General features: G+C 47.6%; 1 protein-coding gene across 6 annotated transcripts in view; it reads right to left on the minus strand.

The window, feature by feature from the left end:
* Nucleotides 1-19,883, minus strand: part of LOC118985602 (signal-regulatory protein beta-1-like) — a 45,301-nt gene that overhangs the window by 12,836 nt on the left and 12,582 nt on the right. For 2 of the 6 annotated variants that reach the window (XM_037044286.1, XM_037044285.1), the window contains exons 2-4: nt 10,170-10,520; nt 4,019-4,339; nt 3,132-3,446 (exon numbers count right to left, since the gene is read on the minus strand). In XM_037044286.1, the coding sequence (XP_036900181.1) occupies nt 3,132-3,446; nt 4,019-4,339; nt 10,170-10,520 (987 nt within the window). Of the gene's footprint in view, nt 1-3,131; nt 3,447-4,018; nt 4,340-10,169; nt 10,521-16,986; nt 17,060-18,177; nt 19,648-19,883 lie in introns of those variants that run through there. The other 4 variants (XM_037044288.1, XM_037044287.1, XM_037044283.1 and 1 more) reach the window with 4 other exon arrangements.

Below are 19,883 nucleotides of genomic sequence, written 5' to 3' on the forward strand. Positions count from 1 at the left end.
AGGAGGGTTAGCAACAGGGGAGTGGGAGGAGGAGAAGGGGGAGAAGGTACAGAGACTAAGTAGCATAGATGTTAGGTAGAAAATAGATGGGGGAGCAAGAATAGTATGAGAAATATAGAATCTAAAGATTTGTGACACATGGACATGAACCAAAGGGGGGGAGTGGTGGGGGACGGGGTGTGTAGGGTGGAGAGGAATGAAGGGGAGGAAATGGGACAACTGTAATGACATAATCAATAAAACATTAAAAATTTTTTTCACTGGTGGTGAACAGGAATTCTCTAACAAAAGCAAGGGATAATGAAGCGTCAGTCCTTAGGAAATGAGTTGGGAAGTGGTAAATAAAAGGACTATGCAATTAGATGACTGTTGCTGGGGCATCAGTCCTTTGGAGAAAGACAGAGAAGAGTTAAGAGGGATTATTGCAAGGTAAAGCTTAAGCGTCAGCCAGAAAGCTTTTTTTCATAGTACTGCAGATTGTTTTATTTCTAGAACCATAGAGCAGACAAAATTGAGATTTGGGTCAAGGATGTAATTCTAGGAGTAACAGGACACAGAGGAGATTGAGCTTTCCACTCCAATGGGCCCTCTGAGCCAGAGCAGGGCCCTGATGGGGAGATGGGGACCCTGACCTAGGGGACTCTGGGCCAAAGCACCCAACAATCTTGAGTTGCATTTTGGCTGCTGAGGACAACGGCAGCAGCACAGCTACTCAATTGCAACCATGGCCTCTCCAAACCAAAGGAAAAATGGAAAAGGGAAAGTAAATCTTGCACACAACGGGCTCTCAGTGTTACTTGAAAAGAAAATATAAAAGTGTAAAAATAAGTGTAGGTGAAACAGAACAATGACCAAATCCTAGCGCAAACTTTTCCGCACGGCACCTTCCTACCCCCACTCAGGCACAAGGCACAGGGCAGCTACCGAAGGGGCTGAGAGCTACTGGGGATGCACCACCACCAATACCGAATCCACCCTAACTCTGAAATACTGCACAGTGTCCTGGAGATCAGAGCACAGACCATAGGAGAAGGCTTGAAGTAAGTCTGCACAAAAGGGTCGGCACAGAATCTCCATAATCTGTGACTATGTTACCTTTCCTGGCAAAAGGATCTGGTCATAGTGATTAAGAAGTGAAATGGGGTCATGATCCAGGATTTCCCAAGTGGAGCCAATATACTCACAGAGGCTGTTAAGTGAAAGGGGAGGCAGATGAGCCAGAGAAAGACATGATGATGGGGCAGAGCTCAGAGTGCTGTGGGGTCTCAGCTGAGGGTGTGGGCAGCCTCTAGGGCTGCAAAGTCAAGGACCCAGATTCTCCCCTACAGTCCCCAAGGGCAGCCCGGTCCTGCCAACCCGCTGCAGTCCTCTGACCTCTAGAGCTCGAGATAATGAACCTGTGTTGTTTAAGGCACTGAATGTGTGGTGATTTGTTGTAGCAGCCACAGGAAGCTAATGCAAGGAAGCAGGAATGTTATAAAGGGACAGAGGAGATTGAAGAGACAGGTACAACTTCCACTGAGAAAAGGCAAAAACATAACAAAATAAATGTTGTTTGGCAACTGCATGTTAACTGAAAATAGAAATAGCAGAGATGGGAAATTTAGAATTCTAAAGACAAAACAGAACAAAAACTATAAGGACTCAAACCCATGTTCTCTTTTTGAAACCAACCATTCACCGTAAATCTGCATTGATATAGGTGGATTTTGCTATACTGACAGAAGAGAGGTTCATTCATCTAGAAATACTGTAACTTCAATACCATAAACATGACCAAAAAAATGTGCGTTGTTGTGCCACACCCATTGGCTCTGGACTGCAGTGGCCTGAATCCTCAGATGCTGGTGTAGACGGTGACATCCCAGTGCAGGGGGTCACATATGTACGTTGCACTTCACTTCAGTCAACCCAGACAGCCCAAAAACCATTTCCAGCTTAGGACTCAGCAGTGCGCGGGCCAGGCCCACTGGGGGAACACAGAGGTAACGGCCTGCTCTGAGACACATGAGAGGTAGAGACTCAAAAGCAAACCCAGGGTGGTGCAGGGAAGACGGCAGAGACTCATCTCACCTGCTTCCCTGTTCAGTTCTACTCTGACCCCTGGAGACAACACCGGGTTCGAGCACAGGAGGACTGGAGAGATGGAAGAAAAGGCACACTGGCTCGGGACCTGGGGATGGGAGAAGAAACTCAGCATTCAGGCATTGGAGATGGCTCTCTCCTAACACTCCAGCCCAGAATGCATCCCAGGTGTGGCATTTAAAAAGTCTAAAAGCAACAATCTGTTTCCACCTCCGAAAACAAGCAAAGGGGGTGCAAAATCCACCCAAAGCAAGCAGCATGAGGAAATTATAAAGAACACAAGTATCAATGAAATTGAAAATAGAGAAACTCATTGAAACCATAAGTGGGTTCTGTGAAGAGATCCATAAATTGAAAATTTTCTATCAAGACTGATGAAGGAAAAAAAGGAATGGCACATTTTCATACCAGGAATGAAATGGGATAGCACCACTGACCCCGCAGACCTCAGCAGTGTGATGAGGGAGTGTCTGAGCAACTCTGCAGGCAGACGGGTGTGATGATTGCGGGTCCATTGTCCCAATGTGGGAAAAAGGAGGCCTGTGCTGTGTCCACCCGTGGTCACTTGGATGACTTGCCTTGACTCAAAGTCCACATCCTAGGGCTCACTTCTTTTTACAGAGCCGCAGTTCAGGAATTTGTGAGTGACCTTATTGATGCAGATGGAAAAGTCTAGGATGGAATAGAGACCAGGGACAGGTTGGAAACACCAAGGAGGAGGGAGGGGCTGACATGGACAGTGCGCCCAGGGACTGTTAGGAGAAGAGAGGGACAGGCAGGACACTGTGAACACATGACCTCTGCCCCCTCCTCTTTCTTCCTTTAATGTATATTGATGTGAACAGATCTATGAATACATGTACCAAATTCTTACCAGTGATGACTCTTTTAGTGGGGGGTTTGTGGGAGGGGATCTCCCTCTAAAATTCTACTTTCTATCAATAAACTTCAAGTTTTTTCTATAATAGGCACTAATTACTATTTATAACAGTAAAATTTAAATGGAGCTGGGTGAGTTGAAGTGGTTGCCTCTCTCTGGACTTTACCTTTGTCCTTCTGGTGAGCAGAGGCCTCCAGGGTGAGATTCCTGCTGACGGCCGGCTGCCCGTCATGCTGCACCAGACAGGTGAGCACCACGGCCTCCCCGCGGGCAGATGAGTTCACCAGGATCCAGCTCCCCCAGGTGAAGGTCCCATCCTGGTTCTCCGTGAGGGTTGAGGGCGTTTCTTTTCGGGACATGTTTCCATTCACCAACCAGGTCAGCTGTAGGCGCTGGGGGTAGAAGTTCTGTACCTGGCAGATGGTGATGGTGCCCTGTTTCTCCGACACGGTGTGTTGGGAAACCTCCAATGTGGGCGGAACTGAAACAGCACAGGGCAGAGGCTCTGGCCTCATGCACACACAGGTCACAGAGGATGACTCTGTAACTGAGCTCCCCCACCACAGCCAGGGGGCACCCAGGAGAGTGCAGCAGGTGCTCTGACACTAGGGTTCCCTTTGAATACGAATGACATCACTAGGCATAGTGCCCTGCACACAGTAGGTGCTCAGGACTGGCAATTGCTAGTGGGGTGATATGAGTGAAATCAAACCAGCATATCCCTAGAATGCAGTAGGAATATAATAACTGTAGCAAAATAAGTGAAATCACCAAGCATATAATGGATCGGTTGATTGTAGGTGCTCAATAATTGGAGTTGCCCTTGTACAGTAGGTGAAACTACCAAGTACAGTTAATTGTAGGTGTTCCCCTGGTAACTGCCATTAAACATTGTCGAGTGACAGACTCATCCAGGTGTTGGTGATGGGAAGGACTTAGATTCCTCAGGAATTAGATTCCAGGGAAATTAAGTTGGAGCAAATGGCAGGGGGAGGCACAGGCTTGGAGGGTAGGAGCCAGGTGTGGGCCCGGGCTGGGTGTGAGGGCATCTACCTCGGATGATCTCAGACAGGTTGGCAGTCCCACGAAGAGGAGGGCCCCCCTTCAGGGTGACATGTTCCACCTGGCAGATGACCTGGGAGCGGACATCCCCCCGGGCCAGCCGCACCAAGGCTGTGCTGTTGATGCTGTAGGGAGGGCTGTCTCCCTTTGGGTCCACGGTGGTCTGGGAGGCTGGGAGCTCATTCCCACCTTTGAACCACCTCAGGACGATGCTCCTGGGGGAGAAGCCATGGGACTCGCAGGTGAAGCTCACTGTCTGCCCAGGTGTGGCCCTCTGCGTGGGGGCTGACACCACGGGGGGAGAGGGCTGGGCTGTAAAAGGAGCACAATGGACAATAAACATGATTGTGACCATCACCACCAATGACAAGTACGTGAATGTGTAACAATCCTTCTCATACATTGTCTTTACCCTCTAACAATGCTATGCCATTGTCCTCATCTTACAGAGCAGGACACTCGGGTCACTAGAGGTGAACCTTGAGTGAGGGGCAGGACCCACAAGCAGCTCCAGGCCTGAGGTCAAAGTGCACCTTCCTTCGTCCCCAGGTGACCTCTGACCCGTCTGGGCTTAAGAACAACAGTACCGAGTGCTTGCCCTCTTCCTATTAACTCTCCTGTCTGGCCTCCCTGACACCTTCCCAACCTCACAGACAGTGTTCACAGAGTAAATGCGGGGGAAGCCATCGGGGGCAGGACCCCATGCAGTGGAACCAGGCTGGCAGCTGAGGAGAGGTGCACCAGGGAGCATCCCAGTTCCTTCTGGGAGAGGGGACAGCAAGCATTTCTCCTTCTCCAGCTGCAGGGAGGGTTGAATTGGGCAATGGAAGTTGTTTGGCTTTGAGTGAAACAGAAGATGCTTTGGAAAAGTCAGTAAACACAGATTCATCTTGAACCTGCATCTAATTTATATCCGAAACTCTCCCTTCAAGCACTAGTAAGTTTACTCCATAATTTTCATCATTTCAACAAATATTCCACTGGGGGCAAATCTGTGTCAATTGCTCAATTTCAAGGGATGGGTTTGCGATGATTTTCTGATTTTGAGTTGTTCTCCTGAATAAGTTTTGGCTTCAAAAAGAATGGTGCTGAGAGAGTCAAAGGTAGTTAATTTCCCAAATGTTACAAAATGAGAAGAGACCCAGTAACAGGCCCATGAACAGGCAGACTCCCCCAGGTCCTGAAAGGATCCGCACTGATTCCAAAGATCATTGAATCAAAAACAAGAGCAGTTCTCCCTGTAGAAAGACTCTGCAGGGTGTCTTGAAATTGTTAATTATCACCCAGCACCATCTCTAACAGGGGCACACATCAAATATAAAAAAAACATTAGCATTTCTAAATATCTGCCTTGCTTCCTAAAACTCATCACACATTTTGAGGACATAGGTAAAGGGGTGTCTCTTGAGTAAGTCAAGTCATAAGAATACCAGCAGCCTGGATGTCACTGGGGGGATGGATGCTGCGATCAGTTAGCGTTGATCAGGAGCTTCTTGGGCTCTTGATGATGGGCTGATGCTTCTGTGCCCCTCAGCTACTCACCCTCCCACCGCCCTGCAGGCAGGCCCTGGGTGGACTCAATTATGGGAGGAGGCTGAGAGGGGAACCCTGCTCGCCAATGGCACACGGGGAGCAAAGGGCAGAGTTCATCTCACTGCACTTGGGTTAATTTCAGCGTCTCTGTTCTTTATCCTTGAGCCTCAGTGTCTGTTTCTGCACAAAGTGGATGGAGACACCACCCAGGCAGGAGGAGTGAGGAGGTGTATATAACACAGAGACTGGCATATGGAAGGTGCTTAATAAATAACACCTATGACTGTTAGTGTAAGATCTGGTCTTTCTGTTTCTGACACTGCTGATTTGTTCTGTCGTCTGTAGGAAGGAAAAACAAACGCACAACAGAAACACCAAGAAAGTCTCAAACCCGCTTGTTGCAGCTACTCTGCAAACACCCAGATGAAAACAAAAGCAAAGAAACCACCAAATTTTGGTTCTCTCATTTGTTTTTAAAATGATTCCCCAAGGAAGCAAGTCAGGTGAATTGATTTTCAAAACACACAATAGGTCATAGGTCATTTTGAAAAAGGAGAGCAGATTTCAGAACTGGCAAGCTGGTGTGTTGGGGCAGGAAGGGCTCTGAGGCTGAGCAGTGTTTGTGGGGTTTCAGACCCAGTTTAGACACAAACAGGTTTGAAGATGGGAAGCCATCCCCAGCCATGGAGCTCAGATTGACAGGGTGTCCGGCTGTGCGTCCTCAGGGCTGGAGAGAGCAGGGTGCCACTCTCAGCCCTGGCCTGCTCTAGGGGACGGTGTCCCTGCCCCTCCACTCTGGCTCATTTTATTGGGGCTCTGATGACCTGTCTCTGGCACATGAGTTTCTGAAGCGCCCACAACACCCAAAGGTGTTGTTCTCACAGGCCAGCAGCAGGGGGAGCCACCTTTGTCAGAATGTGAGGTTTCCTCTGTGACCTCAGAGAACATTTACCTCAGGGCTCTCTGCCTCTGGATAGTGAAGAACTTCAGCTGCCAGGCCCATGTCTGACAGTTAAATCAGAATTCCTAGACTTGAGCCAGGATCTGGGGACCTTTGCAATGATTCCCAGGTGACTCCAATGACAGGCAAGGTTGAAAGACACAAAGCTCCACCTCCAACCCCATTGTATTGAGACTTGGGAAGGAAGGTGTCCTGTTGAAGGTCCTATGTCTTTGGTGTGTCATAGCCCACAGTCGTCAAACACCTACCACGTGTCAGGCACCACTCTGATCACTTCGCACGTGGTCACTCACTCAGTCCTTGGAGCTGCTCTGAGGTCAGTGCTGTCACTGACAGGTGAGGACACCAGGCACAGTGTGGGGAGCAATGGGTCAGAGGTCACAGGCCAGGAAGTGGCAGAGCTGGGATGTGGGCCTAGGCAGGGGCCTCAGCACAGGCACTCACCCACTGGGCACTGACGCTCAGTGACACCCTGACCCACCCATCAGGGGCTTTCTAGACATCCCCTTCTGGCCTCACAGACCCCTGAGTGGGAGCTGGGATTGGCACCCCTGCACAGACAGGGAAACTGAGGACCCCAGAGACACTGAGACCTGCTCAAGAGCACCTGGCAGTGGGATGACGCCATCACTCACCAAGGCTCTGCCCTCTCCCCAGGCTCACTGTGGGCTCAGTCCTTCCTGCAGAGGATGGGGAGAGAGTCCACTGTCTGCAGGTGAGGACATAGGGGCCCAGCCAGAGTGAGGGGGCCACACTATAAAATAACACCCAATTTTGGGAGCGACTCTGTGCTGGGAGATTCAGACAGAGCACCTCACATCCTTCCACTCTCCAAAGGAGTCCATGATTATCACCAACTTACAGAGGAGCAAAGGGAGGCTGAGAGATGAAGGGGCTGTCCCTCACCCAGTACTAGGTCCTGGGCATATTTGCCGTGGCCCCTATTCCTGTCCATCCATGCAGGTCCCAACACTGTCTGCCTCCTCCTCTTTTCTCTCTGAGATTTTGACTTTAAGGAACAGTGAAGAGGAGTCAACTCCAAGTGACCAGGACTTGAGACCCTCTCACTATAAACAAAAGATGTGGTCTCCTGAAAAATGAGTCCAGAATTCAAAATCGGCCCATGCAGGGCCCCACCCAGCCTCTAAGAAACTCCTTATTCTGAGTCTGCAGGTCTAGGATTCTTATTCAAGGTGTTTCTGGGGGTGCTGTGACCCCTCTCTGCTTTATCCAGGCCTTTGTCCCCAGGCTGCTCCTGCAGGTGCTAGGAGAAGGACAAACAGCACAACAACGAAGGGGAGAAGCCTCCTGGATGCTCCTATGCGCTGAGCCCTGTCACTAGGAGCAGGGTCAGCACATGGTGAGACTTTGCGTACCTGCCTGATCCAGGTTGTAAAGTTGTCCCTCCCGCCCCACAGAACCTGTTAAAAAGTGCTTACTGCTGAAGACAAAACAATTTAAGTTTTAAAGGAGAGGTTTTAAGGCTTCTGCACACTTTGACAAGCATGCAGGGGGGCGCAAAAACCAGGGGCTGTGAGTCAGGCTGTTTGGGGTCAATCTTAGCTTCCCTGCCTGCTCACAAGTCAGGTCCCCTCCCTGAGCCTCAGAGTCTTCACCAGTCAACAGTAACCTCTGCCACAGCACTGGTTACCAGAGTGAATGTCACGAGGAAGGTGAGGCACCTACAAAGCTGCTGCTCCCGCCCCCTCCCGCCTCCCTGCCTTCTCACCCAGGGCGCCCTCTGGGCAGGCAGCTTGGGGAAGAGGAACCAGGACTTTACCAGGAGGCAGCAGATCTGAGCCACACACTGTCTGTGATTATGTAAGCAAGGGACTCATTATTAGGAACTACTGTAATATTAAAAAATTCAGGATAAAGCCACCTTCCCGGCCAGTGTTCAGGGGCTGTAGAGAGACTCCATTGCTACCACATCTAGGACAACAATGGGCAATAGCCACACAAAGTAAAATCACATACCCTGTGACCCAGCAATGCCACTTCCAGGGGGCATCTCCCTCTTGGCCAAGTGACCCATGGACACGGTCCGCTCCCTGCATCACTGTTCTAGTAGCCAGAGGTTGGGAACAACTTATGCATCAACACACCATCAGTGAACGATGCTGTGTCCATACACTGGAGGGTGAGAAAGCAGTTGAAGAAGGGGCAGCTCTAGGTGCTGCTGTGGATGCTCGATTAGGGGGATGGGGCTGAAGGATCCAGTGGCTTTCAATGACCGTGGGCTTCAGGGTCTGAATCTGAGGGGCACCTGAACCTTTGAGAGAATAATGAAAGGAATATTCTGGTTCTTTGTTCAATGGTTTGGTGTAACAGCCTTTTAATCAGCACCTACTATGTGCCAAGTCTTCCATGGAAAGAGGGTCCTATGACAGGACAGGAAGGAATTTTTTAAAATAGTATTTATTTATTTATCTTTAGAGGGGAAGGGAAGGAGAGAGGAAGAGAAACATCAATGTATGGTTGCTTCTCCTGCATCCCTTGCTGGGAACTGGCCCTTGCCGGAAACTGGCCTGCAACCCAGGCATGTGCCCTGACTGGGAATCGAACCGCGATCGTCTGGTTTGCAGATCTGCACTCAATCCACTGAGCTACACCAGCCAGGGCAGGAAGGAATTTGTCTTGGGCTCAGATTGGACCCTGGGATGATGCCTTCATGCACTTGCCGTGTGACCAAAGGCAAAACCACTGTCACATCTTGGCCCCAGGCTCCCTTGTTTTCTTGGGGTGTCAGGCAGGGTGGGCTAACAGGGCTTTGTGTGCAGACATCCTAGGTCTCAGGATCCTGGGTCTCTTGCAGAAAATCCTAAGTGGGCATTTTCTGGGTCTCAATGGGGTGACCCTGAAGGCACCCATATTCGGAACCCTCTCCCAGAGTAAAGGATAGAGTGATAAAGCTCTTCTCAGGGTCTAAGTGACAGTGTGACTGGGTCCCTGAAATAGAGGGGGTTTATCAGACAGACCCACAGTGAGCGCCCAACCTCTGGCACCTCCTCCCAGCAGGGCTGGCAGAGTGGACAGGAGTCTGTGCCCCTTAGGAACGTCTTCTCATGGGATGCTTCTGAGGAGGAAATAAAGGAACACGCCCCTCTCCTTGCCCTGCATGGATCTCTCCCAACTGCAGGGAGGGGAACGGAGCTCCGTGGGGAAGAGCTCTGCCTGCTCAGGCCCCTGCAGCTCCCACAGCACCCAGAGCGGAGCCCGGCTCCCAGGGGGTGTCAGTGAGTGTCAGTGAGGGAGGCTCGGCTACACTGAGGGGAGGGCTCTCTGGAAGCAGGGGTGGGGGCTGACCTCATGACGGGCAAGTCCCTCAGATGTTCAGTTCCCTCATCCCTGGAACCAAAGGGCTGGACTGGATTGGAAAAGGCAAGGGCAGAGAGGGTGTTCAAGCAAATGAGGGGTTCCAGAATTTTCTTAGCATTACCAGCCATGGGCCCTAAGAAAATAGCAGGACTTGCTCAGGCCTCAACTTCCCTGACCTGCAGAAGGGGTGACTTCAGACCTAGGAATCAGATCCTAACTCTATGCGCCCACAATGACTACCTGGTTCCTAGTTGCTGCTCAAAGAACAGAGGTTGTTCTTATAGACTTGTTGTCACACACCAGGGACAAATGGTCCCACTCAGTACTCACCACTCACAGTGAGCCGAGTGCCTGCTCCAGACTTGAGCTCCGTGTCAGGGGTCCCTCTGTGAAACTTCACACAGTAGTAGGTACCGGAGTCTGCTGGGGTGATGTTACTGATGCGGATGGAAAAGTCCGTGTTGTTTACCTTCGTGGTGTCTGCAGCACTTGTTACTCGGGGAGAGTGGTCTCCTTTTTGACTGTAGATTAACTCCCGGCCTGGTCCTGTCCCCCTGAACCACATTGTGGGCCCCACTGGGAGAATGGAGGTCACGGTGCAGTTCAGAGTGGCCATCTCTCCTGCTGCCACTGCCACTGACTTTTCTCGCTGAATCACCTGCAGCTCCTTACCTGCCCCTCCTGGAGGGAAACACAAAGCAGTTATTTATCCATCCCTGTGTGATCATGTGGGATTTGTTAGGTGTTTATCAGCAACAACTTTCATGGACTGGGTGTATACCCTGAGCAGGCCTGAGCTCAGCACACTGCATGTGTCATACATGTAACCCTCAAAACAGGTCAAGTGACTGGGCAGAGTGTGTTTCAATCTTTCCCCGCCGAGCAGTTCTGCTTGGTGCCAACAATGGAGGGTGTGTGCTGGGCCTTTTCCTGTGACACTGGGCTGCCCAGCTGAGTCAAGTGGCTACTGGCAGGGTGACAGATGCGGCCTGAGGAGCAGGAGCGTGTCCATCAGTCCTCCTGTGCCTGAGACACCAGCTCAGCCATGGCTGATCTTGTAATGATGACAAAATTAGTTGATAAAGGCCCAATGAATTTTTACCCCAATTTCAACTTCCACATCTCTCGTGAAAGGGACTGGGCTGCTGAACCTGAGCCTCAAGTTGGAATTGATGTAAAGGGGAGAAGTTTCTAGGTGATGTTTCAATTTCAGAATTCTTTTACATTATTAAAAGAAAGTTTACAAAAAATACGAAATAATGAGACGCTCTAAGGATGAACGCACTCAGCTAGATATGTTTTACAGGGGTGGGGCCCTGAAAGAAACGCTCATAATTGGGTTGTCTTCCCGAAGTGGAGTGTATGAGTTCTTTGTATCTTTTGGAGATTAAATGTATCTTTGTATCTTTTGTTCAACGTATCATTGGCAAATATGTTTTCCTACACAGTTGGTTGCTTTTCATTTTACTGTTGTTGTCTTTAGTCGTGCAGAAGCTTTTATGTTGAAGAAGATCCATTTATTCACTCTTTCCTTTGTGTCCCTGGCTCTAGGGGACACATCAGTGAGAATATTGTTCTGTGACCACAACAGCATGGGTGGAAATGGAGAGCATTAGGCTAAGTGAAATAAGCCGGGCAGCGAAAGCTAAATAACATATAATCTGACCTATAAGTGGAACCTAATCAGCAAAACAAACAAGCAAGGAAAATAGAACCAGAGGCATGGAAATAAAGAACAAACTGACAGTAGCCAGAGGGAAGCGGGCAGATGGATAAAATGGAGAAAATAAGGGAAGACCATCCAGGAGCATGTGTAAGGGACATGTGGACAGAGCCAAAGGGGGTGGGTTCGAGGGGGGGAGGAGGGGATGGGTGAAGTGGGGTGTGGCCTGGTGCGATGGAAATGGAGACAACTGTACTTGAACAATAATGAAAAGAAAAATGAAAACAAAAGAGGCCCTCATAAAAGCCATAGGTACTTGGACTAGGATTTGAACCACAACGGCTTGTGTTTGCTATGTCCCCACTAACCCTGGGTGTAAGCCAGGCTTGTAAAGAGACACAGTGGCTCTGGAGGGAGAAGAAGAAAAGGAAAGGAGGTTGAAGAACAGAAAACGATGAGGGCCATTTGTCGCAGTGACTCTTAGGGAACCCGGTGGGTCCTTACCATCAATGATTGTATCACCTGCTGTTCCCATGGCCCCTGAAGATCCTTCATTTTAGGACAGTTTTTGCTTCCCAGAAGAAAGTTTGATATGAAATGGTACAAAGTAATCATAAGACCACAAGAGAAATAAAACCTGCTTTGTATTATTCTGTAGTCAATAAAAGGTTAATGCCTGATGCTATCCAATTTTATTTCACAAAACAGTTTGAAAAAGAAAAACACAACTTTCCCTATTAAAAAAGTGTACTCCCATAGAGTTGCTCCATTGGCTGGAGCAACAACCCATAGCCTAAGGGTCATGGGTTTGATTCCCAGTCAGGGCACAGACCTAGGCTGTGGGTTTGATCCCTGGTACCTGCGCTGGTGCCAGTGACCCCCATCTGAATGCGTCCAATCTTCCACCTGTCCTGGTGCACATACAGGGTCTGGGTGCACAGACAGACAACCAATTAATGTTTCTCCTGCACCTATGTTTTTTTTCTCCCTTCCTCTCTCCCTTCCTCTCTCCCTCTAAAAAAACCAAATGAAAAAAAAAAATGTCCTCAGGTGAGGATAAAAAAAAATACTCCCAGTTCAACATAGCTTAGTAGAAGACACTTTTACCTTTTCTTCCTCCCCAAATCTCATTGCACTGACAGGAGAAATAGCGACAGGTGGCTGAATCTTCAGTGATACAGGATACCCCATTGGACTGCACTGGGCTTTACTGGGCTTCACTCAATTGCACTTCACACGTGTTGAGTATTTGACAAACGAAAGGCAAGAAGACCGTGCACCAGCAGAAACACAACTCTCTCTGTTTCTAAACTGTACTAACCGTATCTCTGAGGCAGCCTGCACGTGCGTGTTGCAGAAAAAACCAGAAAATGAAATTGCAACAAAGAAACATTTAAATTTTGTCTTTAAGACAATATCAGAGATAATGATTTCTAAAAACCTTTTTTTCTTAGCAAATGAATTCATATTAATGTACTTGGTTTTTTAAAAATAGTTTGTTTATTGATCTGTAGAGGGGAAGGGAAGGAGAGAAGGAGAGAAATATCAATGTATGGTTGCCCCTCGTGAGTCCCCTGCTGGGAACTGGCCTGCAACCCAGGCATGTGCCCTGACTGGGAATCGAACCGCGATTGTGTGGTTCGCAGGCCCGCGCTCAATCCACTGAGCTACACCAGCCAGGGTTGTACTTGGTTTCTAAATGCAAGATGGTAACATGATTGTATAAGTTTTTCTCTTAACTGCACATCTGCCGTTCAGAAATACATCTGTGGCATAACTTTCACTGGCTCTAAATATCCCATTTCATGGCTAATATCAGTTAATGCTTTTGACCAGAGGTAAGTGTCCAATATAACTGACTTCAATGACCAAGCACATTTATTATCTCACACAACACGCAGCTCAGACATGTCATTAAGGACACTTTTTTCCCCTCAGCTTCAGTTTATTTTGCTTTAGGCTTGTCTCATGGTCCCAGTGGTATACTTTCTCTCCCAATAGTGTTCTTTGAAGAAATAAAATGCCTATGTAGAAGTTCATAGACCATTTCAAGGGGTCTCAAATAATGAAGCCATCTTGAAAAAAGAATGTCCTACCTCCTGATTTAAAAACTTACTACAAAAGTAAAGTAATCGGTGTTGTCTTGTCAGTAGAGTAGATGGAGAGACCCATGGAATAGAATAGAGAGCCTAGAAACAAGCCCTCACATAGATGGTCAAATAATCGCCCACGAGGAGGCCAAGGTCGTTTAATAAGGAAAAGACAGTGTTTCAACGAATGGTGGTGCGGAACTGGCTTTCCATGTGCAAAAGAATGAAGTTCGATTTTACCTTATTTTTTAAGAACAATAAACAACATGAATACAAACCCTAAATAGCAGAGCTAAAACTTTAATATCCTTAGAAAAAAAGCCATAGGTGAATTTCTTTGTTACTTTGGATTTGACAGTGGTTTCTTGCACGTGACACCAAAACCATAGGCAACAAAGAAAACAAACCAAGTCCCTCAGAGGAGGAGGCCGCTGTGGCACCGCCGACAAACCCTGTGCTCTGCTCTGTTTCTCAGCTTCTCCTCAGGGAGAGGATCTGTGGGCCAACTTTGCAGAGTGTGAGCTGGTGAGCCCCTCCCCCTCAGCACTGGGTGTGACCACAGCCCCCAAGGAGGGCCACGTGCTGTCACAGGGCAGGCCCTTTCTTGCCAAGGACAGGAGAGGGACTGAATTTGAAGGCAGGAGAAGAAGGATGGGGACAGGGAAGTGGAACGGCGGAGACCAAAATGGGGGAAACAGGAATGAATCTTGGAGGGAGAAGAGGAGGGAAAGGAGGAGGGAGAGAGGAGAGACATCAGAGCGTGGAGAGGAGGGGGAATGACATGCTCTGCATCTGTGCTTCTGTAACCCTCACACCCACACACGTGACCCAGGCCTTTCCCTGAACGCCGCACTGTATGTCCAACCGCCCACACTACGTGTTCCTTCTCTGGAAACAAACACCTCACAGTTAACGTGTCCAGAGTGAACTCCTGAATTTCCCCCACAGCTCTCGGTTTCTCACTTGAGACATCTCTATTCTTCCAGATGCTCAGGTCACCAACGCGTGGAGTCTTGCCCTCCCACCCTGAATCCTGTGCATCAGGAATCCTGTGCATCAGAAACCCCGTGGCTCCACTTCCTCATGCCTCCAGCTCCCCATCTTCCCCCTTGTCTCTGCTGTGCTGGTACCAGTACATCCTGTGCATCAGGAATCCTGTGCATCAGGAATCCTGTGCATCAGAAACCCCGTGGCTCCACTTCCTCATGCCTCCAGCTCCCCATCTTCCCCCTTGTCTCTGCTGTGCTGGTACCAGTCCCTTATTTGCATGATTGCTTTGTTACTTCTCTCTATGTCCTGTTGGAGTCTGTTCTCAGCCAAAGGATATGATCATTTAAATCTTCTATCGGTTAGATCACGTCTTTCTTTAACACCTTGCTCTATTCTCATGGCCTTGGCACGTGCTGTTCCCTGACAGGAAAGCTCTTCCCCCAGATGACACCATGGCTCACTCTCAACCTTCTGTTAATCTGGTTCAAACATCTTTTTCTTAAGGACGCTCAGCCAGACTACGTGGTTTCAAATTCATTGCACTTTAGAGATTCCCCCAATTCTTCTACTTAACGATACCTCAATTTCTCCCTAAAGCTTATTTTCTAATATTCTGTATTTTCTATTTTTATTCTGTTTTTTTTTTATTGTTTGTTTGTTTACTGTCATTTCCCCACTGGGATACAAGCTCCATGAGGGCAGCTACCTTGTCTCTTTTATTCGCCAGCACACCCTGAGTTCCCATAATGTTCCTGCTACATTGTACGTATCCAATAAATATTTGAATGATGTGTGGGAATTGCCCAGTCAGACTTCCCGGAAATCTTGAGGCCTATTTAAGTCAGCAAATCAATAGAACTTATGTCAGCAACTGAGTTCCCCAACTAGATAATGTGGCGAAAAACAAAAGCAGCTGGTGTGTGTGCAGGAAGAGGAATGACCCAGGAGCAGAGAACCACAAACCTCCCCACCCCAACACCCACCCCTCCCCACACCCACTGGTCCAAGTGGAACAAATCTCATGGGATGGATGTGGCAAAACAGGGGAACCTGTGAGTTCTTGGAACCTGTGAGTTCTTGGATGAGTTCAAATAGTAGATAAATCACCTACCATTGAGCGACCTTAAGCCTCTCTGTGCTTCTCTATTCTCTTCTATAGGGACAGGTGACAAGAGAACCTGCCTTGGATATAAGGATCACAACAGAGAGCAGATGCAGGGACTTCCAACGTGTCTGCACGTGCTGAGTGTTCAAGCCATTGAAAAGGTGTTATCATCATACTTCCTGGAGCTATGATGCTTCAACTGACATTGGAGGATATAGATATGATATTGACATAGATGTAGATATAGACATACTGATATTGGCATAGATAGAGTTGTAGATACAGACCAGACAGGGAGGCATCTCTGTATCTGTTATCCACTTCTTTCCACTCACTCCCATCCCTTATAAAACAGGGAATCCAATATAATCACGCACACTTCTACTCATTTTACCAAGAGAGAGGCTTGCTTGTCGTAAGGGTTCGGGGAAGGTAAAGGGTAAGTTTACGGAAGTGGAAAGGAGGGAGGCCACGGGGAGAACCGAACATCTGTTCACGTGCATTTCCTATAGACTGAGAAGGGTTTGAATTAAACAGTAAGAAAAGACTTTTCAAAAATCTCGTGTGTCTGTGTGCACACACTCACACCAATTGTACACACAAACACACACGGGTACATGTGTCACAAATATATATGGAAGTCTGGCCTCGCATTCCAGTCACAGGTTGTTTTGAAGATTAAACGAAACGATTATACATATTAAATGCTGAGAAACACACTTGACACACAGGCACCCTTGCACACATCATCCACAAAAGTTCCTGCGTAAACAGCAGAACTTGAACTCTGGGTGTCTGTGTGGCCTGAGGGGAGATGGCTGTTCTTCCTCTTTACTCTTTGTGATTTCTGATTTCTCTGCAATCAGCCTCCACGGAGAGCTGAGCAGCATCACCTGGTTAAAGATAAGCTCTGCAGCTGCGGGGTCTGGACGTGAACCTGGCTGAACCACTGCCTCACATAGGTGATGTTGCAAAGTAACTCTCTCTGCCTCTGTTTCCTCATCTGCAAATCAGGGATAAAAGTCATAGTTCTCACATAGCCATATTGTGAGGATTAGAGACTTTCATACCCATGAAGCTGTCACCGTTGTGGTTTGAAGCATCATCTGCTTTGATGCCTCCAGTAAACAGGTGCAGACAATGGACCCACAGAGGCAAAGCCCTGATCCCAGATTTCAGGATCTCAGATATGAAAGCACGGGTGATGCACCCTGCTTTCCTGGAGGCCCTAAAATTTTTGAAGGTCAGGAAGAGGTCCAGGGGCAAAAAAGAGGGGATTCTACCCCAAGGCATGCTCACCTGTGAGGCCCAGCAGCAGAGTCAGCAGCAGGCAAGGAGGGCAGGGCCAGGAGGCAGGGACCAGCATCCTGGAGGCCTGAGGAACCTGCTCTGTCTTAACGTGTGCTGGGAGAGCCCGGACTCTGCTCTGTGGGCGGAGAGAGGCCCCACATCACAGGATATAAGAGGAAGTGCCCAGGACAGGGTGCAATGGCTGTGAGACAGTAGCCCGCTTCTAGATCTGAGACAGTTTCTACTTCCAGATTGTGGGATAGAATGAGGAAGAGAAGGCAAATACAGGGTGAGGAGCTACTCATCTTAGTTGTCAAAGAGACTTGGACAGGGCTACAGGAAGTAGTACTTCCCCTGCCTGGGGCTTCTGCTTTCCACCAGGCCTGTCATCTCGTCTGGGGTCTTCACAGTGATGCCACATTTCGGGCCCGGGATGAGAAGGGTCTGCAGTTGTGGACTGTGTCCCAAACTCTCAAGCCTGAGCCTTAAGGTGTGTGGCTCTTGGCCTCATCCACACCAGCCTCACTAGAAGCTACACCAATATAGGGAGGAAGAGGATTCACCAGAGTCTGGTTAACATTGGGATGGAAGCAGGTCTGGTCCTGAATGACTCCATGTACCTAACCTTTAGGGGTGGAACTGGTAAAACGTAGCCTAATGCACAGTGCATTCTGGACCTCAGAACTCGTATGTGCCTCCAGCCAACAAAAGAAATAATATCCTGATTTCTTTCAAAGGAGGGAGGGGATTATGAGACCCAGTGTTTGATTCCCAGGCATTTAGCTCAGTGATGAAATTTCTGTTACAACCAAAACCTGTGTGCTAGGTTTATAGCAGCTTTCTCTGTAGTATCAGCAAAAAAAAAGTACAATAATAAGTGAACAGTTAATCAAACTATAATACCTTGTAATGCCTCCATACCAGGACATGCAGCAACTTATAAGTTTCTCAAAGGCATTTTTGGGGTAAATAAGGTAAATCTGAAAATCTCACATCCTGTATGATTCTACTTATAGCGCATTCGCAAAACTATGGAATGGAGAAAAGATGGGCATTTGAGGGGTTTGGTGCAGTGGGGACAGGGTCACTGTGAAGGCGAGCACAGTGGTCCTATGTGGTCATGGAATTGCTCTGCATCCTGGCCATGGCAGTGGTGACACAAACCTATACCTGAAGGATTGACATAGCACAACTGAAGATGTTACAAGATTTAGCTATAAGTACCAATCTCATAGTCATTGTAATACAGACATGGACTACTCAGTTATCAATGTCTTTAGATTATTAAATTATACCGTAATGGCATTAGGGTGATGGGAGTAGAAAGTGTGCGTGTGCAACATGAGGTCAGGAGAAACACATATGTCCAATCTTCTTTAGTGGGACGTCCACACATAAACCCGGAAGGTCAGAGACCAAGAAGCGCAATAGAAGTGCATCATGGGAGATGAGACCATGAACTCTAAAATAACCAGTTCACAGAGTTGAGAACGTTTGCTTCTTGGAAGTAGGAGACAGTGGGTGGCTCGGGAGACTCGAGTTTGCACATGTAGGACTTGTAGAACTACTTGACTCTTTAAACACGTGCACATGGAACTTTGATCAAGGTAGAGAACAATTCTAGATAATTACTGTCTGAAGTGTTGCAAATAGGAAGTGTACATACTTTTAGCACTAGTAAGACTTCCATGAGCTTGGTGGATATAGAGTGATGATTGAAATCAATTACCTTCCTAAAGAGTAGTCAAAAAACACTGAAAATAGTAACTATTACTTCTAAAGATTTCATGAAAGAGAAAGTGTTAGACATAGCTCTAAGTTAGAGATGCATAAAACCATTAATGGGAAAAATCTTGTAAAATTGTGAATTTAAAGTTATAAATGTAAACCTACATAGATGTTCATCTTACAACAGAAAACTATAGAGCAGGGAAAATTGATACAATGGAGCTACAATGATCAACATTAGGAAAACACACAAAACTGTGTTGAGCTTTATCAAAAATAAAGCTATGGAATGTTGTATACAGTAGAATAGCTCTTAAATAAAGTTTAAAACAAGTGAAATAATGTTAAATATTGCTTAAATATTGACACATAAATTGTAAAAGCATAAAATCATACTTGAGTATAATAGCAGCAAGCTGAGAACATATTTTGCAAAATAAACACAAATCATAAGGCTAAATGTAACCATTTGGCAAAGATAGGATGGTGGATCCATGGGATTTTTGACATTATCCATTACGTAGTGGAGACTACCAAAATAAGAATATCAGCATAGTGATTTCAAATATCTATGTGTTAAAATAGAATCATACTTGCAGGATCTCTGGATAAAGAGGTTTAATGTTCAGCGGAGATTAAAATCTCCTCTGAATATTAATGATTGTTTACAATCAGAAAGAATGGAAACCTGTTGCTTTGCTCTGAATGGTTCTCTTTTGGAAAAGGCAGGGCCAGTTTGAAGCTCAGTGCATCCAGGTACAAACATCTCAGAGTCCCCCTGACCAAAGTCCATCCTTGACTCATGTTCATTATCAGAGAGAAGGACCCTCAGGAGAGTGTGTGGAGGAGCATGTTTGTGGCTCAGGTGGGGCTGACAGAGTACAGGGCCAGGGTCCTGGGTCACCTGAAGGTCCTTGCAGCTTCTTCTCTCCAGTTGAGTCCCTTGTAGAAGACAGGAGACAAGGTATCACAGAGCATGGAAAGATGGAGTGAAACTCTTTCATTCATTCATTCACTCCCATATTAATTGTAAAAATATTTATTGAGCACATGCCAAGTGGAAAGCACTCTGGCCTGGGTTGGTGGCACAGATCAGAAATCAAGCCCCTACTCACCTCACCCAAACCTTTTCTCTGAGTTCTGCTCCCCCTTTCATGCCTACATTCACCTTCACCACT

This window comes from Sturnira hondurensis, unplaced genomic scaffold, assembly GCF_014824575.4.
Source record: "Sturnira hondurensis isolate 20B ecotype Veracruz unplaced genomic scaffold, ASM1482457v3 Scaffold0004136, whole genome shotgun sequence".
Taxonomy (NCBI): Eukaryota; Metazoa; Chordata; class Mammalia; order Chiroptera; family Phyllostomidae; genus Sturnira; species Sturnira hondurensis.